At 40.3% G+C, this 13,319-nt stretch overlaps 1 protein-coding gene across 1 annotated transcript in view; it reads left to right on the top strand.

Annotated features, from left to right (window-relative positions):
* Positions 1-13,319, top strand: part of PCSK1 (proprotein convertase subtilisin/kexin type 1) — a 40,257-nt gene that overhangs the window by 17,596 nt on the left and 9,342 nt on the right. The window contains exons 6-9 of the mRNA XM_015571582.1: positions 2,706-2,886; positions 3,848-4,060; positions 6,690-6,790; positions 13,143-13,319. Coding sequence (XP_015427068.1) covers positions 2,706-2,886; positions 3,848-4,060; positions 6,690-6,790; positions 13,143-13,319 — 672 coding nt within the window. The remainder of the gene's footprint in view (positions 1-2,705; positions 2,887-3,847; positions 4,061-6,689; positions 6,791-13,142) is intronic.

Genomic DNA, 13,319 nt, shown 5'->3' with positions numbered 1-13,319 from the left:
ATATTTTTAATTGATTTCAGAGAGGAAGTGAGAGGGCATGAGAGAAACATCAATGATGAGAGAGAATCATTGATTTTGCCTCCTGCATGCACCCTACTGCAATCCAGGTATATGCTGTGACCGGAAATTGAACCGTGACCTCCTGGTTCATAGGTCAATGTTCAACCACTGAACCACACTGGCCAGGCTAGTTTTGCACTTTTAACTTGAGTCTGGCATTACCTGGTGTAAATGAGGTGGGGAGAGGGGGCACTTTCAACAACCAGAGGAAGAAATGGACTCCATACAACATGTGCTGTAGAACTTGCGTGTGATTTGCAAATGAATCAAAAGATCTGGATTCCTAGAAAATTGGCTGAATATAAGCCAATACATATGGGGAGAGGGGTTTGAAATGTTGAATAGCTTTTAAAACAAACCTAATTTTCTCTGTGTTCTGATTTAGAAGGTTTTCGTGTTGTGTGCTTATTCAGGGAACAAGAGGAGGAAGAAATTTAGGCAAAGAATTTCCCTGCCTCTGAATTCTGCAGTTCTTCATTTCATGGCAAAGAACAGCTTTTAAAAATAAAAAGAATACATGCTTGCTATATTAAGAAGCCAAAGGTTATCTTCAATAGCAAGAATTTAGAATCTCTAGTTGTTTCAGTCAGTGTTTTTGTGGGGAAACATATGGTAAGTTCCATCAGGGCAATTAAATAAAGAAACTGTTTACAAGAGTTCAAAGGAAACCAACAGGGGCTAACAGATGTAGGCAGATGTTACCACCTTGAGGCCCAAAGGAACAAGTGGAAGGAGTCAGTGGAAACTGGAGACAGAAAGCTGTGGCCATAGGAGAGAATCACTGGACAGGAGCTACAGCCTTGAGTACAACCACCAAGCTATTTCCAGGCAAGAAGGAATCAGGGGAGTGAGTAGTGCACTTTCCCCTCATCCCCCAGCCTCCTGCTGCTGTCCTCAGTTGGTGGAACCCAGTGGGAAGACAAGAGAACCCATTGATGCAGTTCCTGTGGATAAGGGTGGTGGAGACTGGATCCGAAAGAGCTCAGAGAGATTGTATCCCTTTTTATAAATAAAATAAATACCCATCTTGGCATATATAAGGTCTCTCTCCCTAATACAGCACACTCTTAGGTTTTGTCATTCCTAATTACTTTGACACTAACACCATCAAAGTGCCATGTTAATTTAATGAAAATGAAGAAGTACAGATTATGTAATCACCTAGAAAAAGAAATCACTTTTTAAGTGATAATAAACTAAGTACCTATAGTTTATGAGAGAATCATCTGATCTCTGTATTTTATGAAGGAGGAATCAGAAACAAGATTCTCAAGGTAACAGTTTCCGGCAACGTAGAGCTAAAACACAAGACTTCTCATTCCAAGTCTACTGATTTTCTTTCATTACTCTACCCTTTGACAGTCTAGCCCCAAGTTCATTTTTATATAATAATTTTCATTTGAAGCATCTACCGTATGGCCATCACTTATCCAAAAACACACGATAGGCAGTGTGTCCTGGAATTTAACAGGACATATTTGGGTACTCAAGTCCTGGCTTCCCAATTTCAATCTGTGTGTCCTTGAGCAAGTCATTGTCCATCTCTGACCTCAGTCTCTCCACCTCTAAAATGGGGAGAATTATAGGACTCCCCTCAAATGGTTGTCGTAAGGATAGATGAGTTTATAAGTTTAAAGCCTGAAGAATGGTAGCAGCATATAGTATATCATCAATACATGTGAGCTGTTATTATCCCCATTTTATAGTTGAAGAAACTGAGGTAGAGAGAAGTTAAGTGACTTGTCCCCAGATCATGTACCTCATAAATTGAAGAGCTGGAATTTTCCCCAAAATGCATTTTTAAAGAAAATAAATATGACTTTCATGAATCATGTCAATTACATGTGCTCCATTGTAAATAATAGTGTGAAAATCTGAAGCTGTTCACTCTGTTTCATTATCAGCCTGAAGCCAGGAATAACCAGGTAGCTTCCTGTATCCATCTAAATTGCTTTGCCTTCCTGGCACTTGAGTACATGAGTCTGATGATGGGTGGCAGCCTGTAGGAAAGCACAAGGAGCTACCGAGTCTGCCTTCTGCTGATGAAAAACGATTCTCCCTCAGGAGCAAAATCCATGGCAATGATTTCATCCTTGAGATTATTTAGAAGAAAAGGAAGCATGTTCCTTGAAAATGTTTCATAGCAAACACATAAAAGAATGGCCTCTGGGTTATTTTTAATCAGTGCTTAGAAACAAGAGTTCTTTTCCTATTTGTTAGTTTCCTATCGTGGGTAGACCTTTGCAAGCTACACGGTTTCCCGCACAGAGTCATTTGTATGGCACAGGTTGGGCTACAGCCGTTCGTGGTATATCAAGGGAGGTCTGTTTGGTGCCTCTTTCTAAAAGCAATACTGTTATTTCTAGGTTATTGGAGTAGTGGAGGGAGGTGGGACATTTTGTAATCCAAGATAACCATGGCTACTGCATAGCACATAGTTATCTCTAAAAGCGGGTAAGAAAGTTTATGGAGGCAGTGATTGTATCTTTCCTTTGTGCTGTTAGCAGCAGGCCATGGGCATTTGGGACATCCAGTGGTTACCCTGTTTTTGACTCTTTTGACAGTCCTTTTAAAAAATAAATATTAAGAGCATTATGCCATTCTACATGTACATCCTGACATCAACTTATTATTTGTGTGTTTTGCTGTTCAGGCATAAGAATGTTGGATGGCATTGTGACCGATGCTATTGAAGCCAGTTCAATTGGATTCAATCCTGGGCATGTGGACATTTACAGTGCGAGCTGGGGCCCGAACGACGATGGGAAAACTGTGGAGGGGCCTGGTCGACTCGCCCAGAAGGCATTTGAATATGGTGTTAAACAGGTGAGATGCTTAACGCAGACCCACCTGGAATGAAACCTGACTGTGGAAATGTTGAGAAGGGAAGAACATTTAGCTTATATGGAAAGAAATGGTTGTCAATTTCTTGCAGTTGCTTATGATTTGAAATGCATTCAGAGAGCCAAATCATTCTTCAAGAGGGATAGCAGTTTTCCCCCATTTGGGTCTGACACTCAACAGAGATTCATTACTCTTAAAACATATACTTAAAAAAATACTCCGGATTATGTCCTTTCTCATTTTCCTGCTGTTTTGAATTTTCACACTAGATAAATTACTACCCAGACTTCTTTCAAATGCTCTGAAAATGCATCCTTAAATATAAATATAACAGGGTGCTACCTTCCACTCTGCACGTGCCTGGTGAATACGTGTGCCTTGGGTTTACGGCGTTCTTGCCAGTATTCTATGGCCTTGCTCTGCACAGGATGAAACAAAAGTAGAAACTCTGGAGAGCACATATTGAAAAATCACAGAGAGAGTAGCCTTGACGAGGTCCATTCAATTGAAGAGTCCCTTTCAATGCAGCTGCAAAGCAGATCTGAATAATGCTGGATTTTTTTCGTTCTATTAGTAAACCAGAAGATTCAAGCAGAAAGGATAGGAAGTTCAAAGATTCAGATGTAATGACATAAGGCAAGGGAGGAGTGAAAAAAAATGAGCAAGTGCTAAGGGCCAGATTATGAATCTGCAAAATAAAGAAAAGAAAGCCCCAGCTCTGCCCCACCCCAGAGAGGGCCCAGAGAAAGGACTGGCAGAGCCGGAAGCCTGTGGCTTCACAATAGGAAGTCTCACAAGACTTCCAGCATTGATGCTGGAGTACCTAGAGGTGAAAAAGGCCACAATAACTGTCTCAGCATGTATTTGTTGGGGATGTTATGGAGGTGTGACAGTGACCCCAATAGATGATAAAAGATGTGATATATTCAGGTTTTTCTTTCAGGGGAGACAAGGAAAGGGCTCCATCTTTGTCTGGGCATCTGGAAACGGGGGGCGTCAGGGAGATAACTGTGACTGCGACGGGTACACAGACAGCATCTACACCATCTCCATCAGCAGTGCCTCGCAGCAGGGCCTGTCCCCCTGGTACGCGGAGAAGTGCTCCTCCACGCTGGCCACCTCGTACAGCAGCGGGGATTACACTGACCAGCGAATCGTATGTTGCTTTTGTATAACTCCTTCTGCTTAGGTAGAAGAGCATGACTTGCATTCACAAGAATCCTTTGGTAAAATTGATTTGTTTAAGCATGATGTCTCAATTGGGGAGACTCGTCCTTTGCTCACTTGAAAGGCTGGCATATATTGGGAAGTTTTCTCTCTTGGGATAATTACGCTTCTGCCCGGAAGATGTTGTGTCTCAGTCATTTTTAAACTCAGCCCTGAGAAGCCACCAGTCAGTCATTATCTACAGTCAAGGCTCTAAATGTCTAGTCAGCTTGTGTGATGCCTCCCTGAAAACAGCCTTAAAGGGCATCTCAGGATTGTAGGGGCTCTATCACCCTGTACTTGCTGATCCTTTAATAGCAGGGATATGGTCTGCCTTGCCCTTTAGCAGATGATAAAAATACAGAGCATACACCAGCGATGTCTCCTAAGAACAAATGACCTACAGGAAAATAACAGGCTACATTTCCCCCGAGGTGAACTTCTCAGCATCCGAATAAGCAGCTCGGGAAGGGTATATGCTCAGAGAGCATCTCCAGCCCACGTGTGGCTGTCTCCGCGTCCATGAGTCAGACTGCCAAGGACAATTATTGGATTTTCCTTCAAGGGCCATGTGGAGCTTTGAGAACAGAGAGGCACTTTTAATTTGAAAATTTAACTTCTGACACAGAAAGAGCCAACTAGCTAAAGTATGTATATTCTAATCTCAGTGAGAGAACAGGTCATTTAGATGACTAGACTTTGAAAAGTTTGTAAAATTCATGTTAATAGCATCTCAACAAAATTGTCAGGATTACTGTCTTCTTCTTACTGGATCACAATTTTGGAACTCTGCCTGCTTCTGTCAACTACTCTAATTTCGACAGTCAAATTGTGGTCTCAACTTAAAAGCATTGACCTCCCTCTCATGCCCATATCTTCAGTTACACAAATAACAGTGACAGTCCGCCCAGGGAGCCTTTTTTTAAAATTTATTTTTTGGACAGGAAAGAGAGAGAGAGAGAGAGACATATATGAGCGAAACATGGATTGGCTGCCTCCTGCATGCCCCCTACCAGGTATCAAGCCCACAATCCAGGCATGTGCCCTGACAGGGAACTGAACTAGCAACCTTTCAGTACACAGGATGACTCCCTACCGACTGAGCCACTTCAGCCAGGGCTACCAAGGGATTCTTTATGGCGGGCATATTTTATTGCCTTTGAAAGGAGCATATCAGACATATTTTCCTTGGTGGTGAGAGTTCCTGGCTGTTGTCCAGAATTGCTTTTGAGAAAACGGTCCGCTATGCATTTCAGAGTCACCATTTCATAGACTGTCCCACATCTGAGCTGCTCTGCTCTGAAGGAGGAGGAGGAATTTCCATCTCTGTAAAGATCGCTCCTTAGGTAAATCAGCCACAGAGACAGATGGTGAATTCTATTTGAGACGGTGGCAATAAATAGTCTTTGTCTTGCGCAAAACTCTTCCTCAGCACAGTCATCTCCGGGGGCTCACTTGCGTCAACGGGTAAAAAGGGCAGCCTTGCTTCCGCAACCCTCTGAGGAGCAGCGCTGCCATAACTGGAGAAATCCAGCCACTCCAAGTGGGTAGCCAAAGGAGGTGATAATAGAACAAATTAGTTTTTCACACCTCCCTCCCATACATTGAAATCACTAGCTAAAAGCCAGAGGGCAGGAGCCTGGGTGGATGTCTTGTTAGTAATCCTTTGGCCCAACTGCTTGCTCTACCAGCAGTATTGTGGTTCTTCAGGCAGACAGATTGGAAGTCGCTTTGGTTTCTTCCCTTTGTCTCAGCAACCTCTTCTTAATTAAGCTAAAATAAGCCTAGGGAAATCTTTATGTTCAATAATATTGTATAAAGATGCTTTCATAAGCAGGATCTCATTCCAGTCTCAGAATCTGAGTCAGGAAATGTCAACCTCATTTTACAGATGGGGAAACCAGGTGCCTTGCCCTTGGGATACATCTATTGAAGAGCAGTTTTAGAATTCAGTGTACTAGATCTAAGTCTAGCACACTTTCCATTTGGAAAAAACACCATTTTCATCAATGTGCAGATGTGGACACTAACTCATGGGCATCAAATTGCATCAACAGTGAGTGCAAACTACACACTAAACAAGTTTTGAACAACTAGTTCAAGTGGCCGAAATCAGAATGGCTTTATATTCTTGTACTGAAGAGGCAGTCAAATGTCAATCTGAAGGCAACAGGGAATTTTGCATGAGGCAGAAGTTCTAAATATGCCAGACCAAACACAATGGATCTGATGATTAATGGGCCAGCATGATTCACAGTGATTTTGAAACAGTCCCTTTTTTACAGGTATCATTTCGTTTGGGAATCTCAGAGCAGAAAATATTCATAGTGGGAGTATTTCATCCCCCCAGAAGGCACCCTGATGCCAGAATTATAGACAAGTTGCATGGAGAGGAGAGTGAACTAAAATATCAGCAGATGGCAAGCACCCGTCTGTGGTTTAGAGAAGGAAGCAGGGAATCGAATCAGCTCAGTTTCCTGATCGCAGCAGATGCGGCCCTCGGTATGGTTTCCCCCAGGGACAGGACCACACTCCTCACATGTTCTCTCACACTTCTCTCCCCTTCTGGCGCCACACAGACGAGTGCTGACCTGCACAATGACTGCACAGGGACCCACACGGGCACCTCGGCCTCTGCACCCCTGGCTGCTGGCATCTTCGCTCTGGCCCTGGAAGCAAAGTAAGGCCCAGAAAGCTTCTAACCACCATCACTAAGGCTGCTTCTCCTCCTCCTTTTTAATAACACATATTGTTTCCTCAATACATGCTTACAGTAGAAAACTATAAGTAATAATAAAATAGACTCTTCCTGTTAACACCTCGATGTAGATTTGGTAGAAACATATCTTACAAAACTGGATCTTCATATATATATATTATTTTGTGATGTTTTTAAATCCTCCCTATAATATGTGAAGAGCATTTTCTCTTGTGTAAATCAATGTTCCTTGACCTTCAAAAACTCATGGTCTCCTCCAAGTTCTCCTCCCACTAAGCTCCAAGGCCTTCTCACTTCTGTTTATTCCCACCAGGAAATACTTTATGTAGATAATTTCTGTGGGTAGTGTTAGGAATGATAACTTTATAAAACATCCTTTTTTCATATTATATAATCCCAGTCTTAGAGGAATGAGAATTAAAAACAAAATTTTTTACCTTTCATAGTATTCTGTTATATAAATGCAGATTTTATTAAAAGTATATAATCATGCTTAAACACCCTTGTCCATAAATATTGATTGTCATCTGATAATTTCTGCAGGATAAACACTCCTAATTGGAATTCCTAGGTCAAAGGGTAGGAATGTTTCAATGATTTTAATATATTGACAATGTCTAGAAAAACTATAGCATTTTATATTTCCACCAGCATTATATGTATGAAAGTACCATTTTCCTAAGCCCTTATTAAAGCTACTTTTATTATCTTTTAAAGTTTTTGCTATTTTGATACATGCAAATGGTATCTAATCTTCATACACATTTATTTTGTTACTAATGAAGCTCAGTATTTTATATTCTTTGGCCATTTATTATCTGTAATTGCTTTTTTATGGCCTTGACTTTGTTTTATGCCTTAGTTTGGTTTGGTTGGTTAGACATTTACCTTTTAATTTTATTTATATGTAATTTTGAGGTAATTAAGTTAATATGTATACAGTTATATTTGCCAGTCTTTTCTAAAAGTTTTTTCCTTTGTTTTTACATTCAGAAAAATATTTACAACTCAAAATTAGATTAAACATTTACCTATAGGTCTTTTATTATTATTCTTTTGCCATATTTAAGTCCTAAATCACCCTGGAATTTATTTTAGTGTATGATGTTAAAAAGGGATTTAACAACAATGTTTTTCCCTTATAATAATGACTGATAGTCTAATACTTAACACAGAGGGGAAAAATCCAACTGTCTCACAGGTTTTTATTTGTCCTCATTTCTAGTTTCTAGTGTTGTGTGGTGAGAAATATTTAAATGTCATGTCAGGTGGAGTGGTTGTATGATCAAGAAAGTGATTAAACTTTAAAATTACTATTACCTTTCCTACTAAGGAGTTTATCTTAGAAGAACATCCATATTCTCTAGAGAAGACAAAGCAGTCCCCTCATGTCATGTGTTCAGTAGATGAGGTTCACAGTAGCAGAAGAGAGCACTTTGGCTCGTGCCACAGCTGGAAGAACCCAGAAGTTGCTGAGTTTTTGTCTAAGAGGATTAATCCAGAGTAGTTCCAAGAGCCCTGGGGCACCTGTGGAGCTATGATTTAGTCCCAAGTATCTCAGCTATGAGACGGCCACAGTGGCTAGGCAAGACAGGCCTAGCAAAACTCATACCAAGAGTCTACCTTCTTGGATGGGCTGGAAAGATGGCTGGTAAGGAAAGAGCAAATCTGGGAAAAGCCTGTGTTATCAACCAGTACATTATGCTCGCCTCCCATGGCCCTGGTGCAGAGGAAATGTTGAACAGTAGCTGCTCATCCTCTCAAACAAAGGGAAGTTAATAAGATTGAGGCTGATAAAGGAACATCCTAACTCTCATGCTTTATGAGTCCCTCATAAAAGACTCCTTGTCACAAGCAAACTACTTATGTTGCATTAAATATGACTTAGCTGGAGCACTGGGGAATGAGAAGAGGAGAGGGAAGGAGAAAGAATAGTTTCTGGCTCAAATATGCATAGAGGAATTTTCTTCCCTAGAAGAGTGTTTCTCAAACACCAGCTTAGATAATAATCACTTTCAGAGTTTTATGTAGTATGCAGATTCCTATGTCCCATTGCCATCAACTCAGATTCAGAAGTTTCTGGTATTTGGCCTAGGAACCTCCATTTTTAATAAGTGTCCTAGGCAGTTTGAATGCTAGTAGCTAGCTTAACCGAATTTTGAGAAACACTGCTATAAAGAGTTAACTTACAACTGTTTTTTTCTGCAACCTCATCAAGCTGTAATTGCGAAGATGTTCATTCCGGTACTTAATAGGCATAAAAAAGATAGGAATTCCTTCGATAAATGCCTATGGTACCATTATTGTCATGTAGTGAGTATACGTTAGAAAGATGGCAGACAATAACCTCAGTCTTCTGTGGTGAGAGCAAGGGAAATCAGAGTAATTTTTAATAGAGAACACAAATTCTGTAGTGAAACACTGAATCCCTTGATATGTTTGGAGGTATTAAATAAACAGATGAACCAATCTTCTATTTTCATTAAAGGCTAGAGAAAGGAAAATAAACTTTCAATGCTGCATGAACCCTCTGGGTAAACCACATCAAAGAAATCCTTGACTCAGTGGGTTGTGAAATGTTGGAAAGTCTCCAGATGAGGAAATCTTCAACATACTGGACTTACCTAGTTGCATTAGTGGCAGAATAAGACAGCCTCTAGGACTCTTTCACTTTAGAATTTTGTTTCCAATTACTTTACCTACACTCTTCTAATTAGAAGCAATGCTTAATTTCAATGTTTAATTCCACAACCCTTATTTTCTATAAATATATTCTTGATTTGCAACCTAATGCAGCTTTAAAATTTTTAATTATTGTGGTGCTGTTGAGCACTAATTAACAAAGGGAGGCTGTCAGGAATGAAATGTACAGTTATTAGCAGCTCCTTTTCACTTATGAAATGCAATCACACAAATGAAGAATAACTCTGTTGGGAAAATAGGCTTAATTTTCCAAATTGCATGGCAATGAAACCCCCTTGAATATTTTGTAAAGAATAGGTAAAAGAAAATTAAAAAAAAATAAAACATGCAATTAAATATAAAACAAATGTTCTACTATAGAAATATAGGAAGTCTATGCTTTGTGTTTGATTATCAAGACCCTGCCTTATGCTTCCTTAGTACACTTTTCATCCCAACCTCCAAACAAACACCTGTCACATAGATGGCCAAATCAGAAAGTGGTGAGTTGCCCATTGATCACCAAAACTCCCTTTAAAGGACTGGAAAGATGCAAGAATTTCAGTAAATGTTTTATAGGACAGAATTAATGTCTACATTAAAAAAATAGCCATTTCTCCTCAGCTAGTTAATTATTCCTAAATGTGGGATGGCCAAGGTGGAGACAAGATGAGGTATTTATGATATTGGGCAGACAGGAGGTCTGAACAGTAAGGAATTCTGTAGATTATTATACTCATCCCTCTATTCTTATAAATGAGTCAACTCAGGACCAGGGAAATAAAGTGACTTGCTTAAAGCCACACGGGTCTTTGGTAGTAGATACAGTGTAATATGCCTTTTATTACTCCCTATTCTGTCCTCCATGATTTAAAATGACTTCTAATTATCTTAGTTATATGCTTGTATTCTTTCTTCCAACTCATTATTTTAGCTATAACATAGAACTGGTTAGTTTTTTCAAATATGATTATAAAATAATGCTCTACCCATCATGATATATTGATTCAGTAGGTTTAGGATAGTACGTGGGAATTTTAAATATTTACAAGTGTCCCAGATTATGGTGCAAGCAATCTAGAACCCATGAGAATCACTGAACTGGAGTCTTTCTAAGGCCTCCATCAGTCACTCTCTGGCTGGTATGTTTGTCAGGAGATCAGCTGATATGAGAGTGAATCTACTGAGCTTCTAGGCGTCAGAGTAGCAAATTAAAGCAATAAACCAAAAATGAAAGAGTTAAGCCTTTAATCTCTTACCACACTGGCAGAATCTAAAACAAGAGGAAACAATGACTACCATAGTCCATTTGTGCCCTCCCCCTGACCCACCCCCATCCCCCCCAAGAATAGTGCCCCAGTCACAGGTCAGGTGAAGCATCACATTCACAAGGGTCTTCTCACTGTTGAGGGACCCCCCCCACACACACACCAAAAAAGGCTCTGGTAGTTATATGGATTCTGGGGTGGGTGGGGCTTGGGGAAGGCTAGGAGTGGAAAAGTAGAGGGGGAAAATGTCTTTAAGGTTTCTCCCACTCCCCCCATAAGGAGGCCTTAGCAGAGACCTCTGCCCAAGGCCTCAGATAAGGAGACCTAAGAAAGAAGGTGTAAGGGGCTAGGAATGTAAATATGGGAAGAGTTTGACCAGGTGGAGGAGCTGAGTCCTTGACTGCAACTCCCTAGAGCAGCAGTTCTCAACCTGTGGGTCATGATCCCTTTGGGGGTCGAATGACCCTTTCACAGGGGTCGCCTAAGACCATCGGAAAACACATATATAATTACATATTGTTTTTGTGATTAATCACTATGCTTTAATTATGTTCAATTTGTAACAATGAAATTGGGGGTCACCACAACATGAGGAACTGTGTTAAAGGGCCGCGGCATTAGGAAGGTTGAGAACCACTGCCCTGGAGCGATCTAGTTGTGTGGGCTCTGCACCCAGGCTGATGTGGGGAGGGAGCTTCCCTGGGAGGCCTGCCAGGTATCCTTTGCCATACCTACCAGAAGACATTTTAACCACTATGCTATTGACTCTAGGGAGAAAACAGCAAATTGAGCCAGATTTCCTGAGGGTTGTTTCACAACCTAGTGATAAGCTAGAAACCTTGAGGACTAATGCTTGACTGGCTTAATAGACACAATGCAAGTCTCAAAGCTAAGGGAAAGCTCGAGATCTTGAAAGACTCTACTGATTAACTGCAGTAAGTTTTACAATTATATTTGGGGGCTAGTTAACATGTAGTCACATTCAATCGTTCAGCCAACCAATATTTACTCAGCTTATACTCTGTGCCTGCAATTCTTCTGAGTGCTAGGTACACATCAGAGAACAAGACTGATTAAAATCTCAGCCCTTCTCATGGCTAAATCTAGCAGGGGAGACAGACATTAATGATATATAAAACAAATGTATTACCCAATATGTTAGGAGGTGGTAAATGCTATAAAAGAAAACAGTAGAGCAGGAGAATAATGCTCAGGAGCCTTGGGAGAACTGAAATTTTACATAGGGTGATTGGGAAAGGCTTTATCTGCATTATAATTGACCTAACAACCCTATGATTATCTTTATATTGTTGCTAAATTAATTGTATCAAGACTTCTGGTTAAACCACTTCTTTGCTCAAAATTTCTCAATGATTCCCCATTGCCCAAACAATAAAGTATAAGCCCCTTACCTGGCAGGCAAAGCCTTCACCATCTGGCTCAGTACTCCTTATCACCTCTTCCTGCTCCAGCAAACCAGACTATTCACTGTACTTGAGCCACATCATGTACTTCACCTCCTCCCCCCTCCTCCCCTCACCGCACAGGTTTTGCTCCATTGCCTCATTCTCTTTTCTCTCACTCTACTTCTTGACATTCTACCCACTCTTTAAAGTTCAGCTCAAATATTTCCTCCCAGCAAAATCTCCCTAGATCTTCCCAACCTGAAATAATTATCTCTCTACTAAACTCCTGCAGTGCATTATGCCATAAACACATTATTCAGCAGATATATTATAGTAATAATAATAAAAAAAAACCTGGTTTTTTTACTGGAGTGTAAGCTTCTTAAAAACAAGAACCACCTCTTTAAATATCCCCATAGTATTAAGCATAGTGATCTTACAAGAGTGATCTCAAGTAGCTAAGAGTTTCTTGACATTTTTGATATATAAAGAAAAGAGACAAAAACTACTTGAGTAGGAAGCCAGCCCATATCTTTAAAATCTGAGTCTTCTCAAGAAGAAAGTCGAGGACTTTGTTAATAATGCTAAAAATGCCAAGGATGTTAATGGACAGCAGAAGACTGAAAGAATGAAAGGAGGTGCTGTCATTTTTATTTTTGCTCCAGGTAAACTTAACTAATTAGGAATCATGAGCCAAGTCCTATATTTCTACAATGCTGAAGACAAAATTTTACTAATGATAAGAACTTAACTTGCATGGTATGAGGAGAAGTTTTCCATATTGTATTTTGATTTCTAAATGAAAAGACATACAAATAGTAATGCTAGAATTACATTAAGTACAGTTACAAAAGGTATTTCATAATTTCTGAATAGAAATGCTTGTTCTTAGCACTTGCATTTGCAAGGAAACTTCATTTTGCCCCTGAAAGATGTTTTGGGTCACTTTCCATCCAGTCCAAATCTAACCTGGCGAGACATGCAGCACTTGGTTGTCTGGACCTCTGAGTATGACCCACTGGCCAATAACCCTGGATGGAAAAAGAATGGCGCAGGCTTGATGGTGAACAGTCGGTTTGGATTCGGGCTGCTAAATGCCAAAGCTCTGGTGGACTTAGCTGATCCTAGAACCTG

Source organism: Myotis davidii, unplaced genomic scaffold (genome assembly GCF_000327345.1).
Source record: "Myotis davidii unplaced genomic scaffold, ASM32734v1 scaffold44, whole genome shotgun sequence".
NCBI lineage: Eukaryota > Metazoa > Chordata > Mammalia > Chiroptera > Vespertilionidae > Myotis > Myotis davidii.
This window is presented reverse-complemented; position numbering and strand designations above follow the sequence as displayed.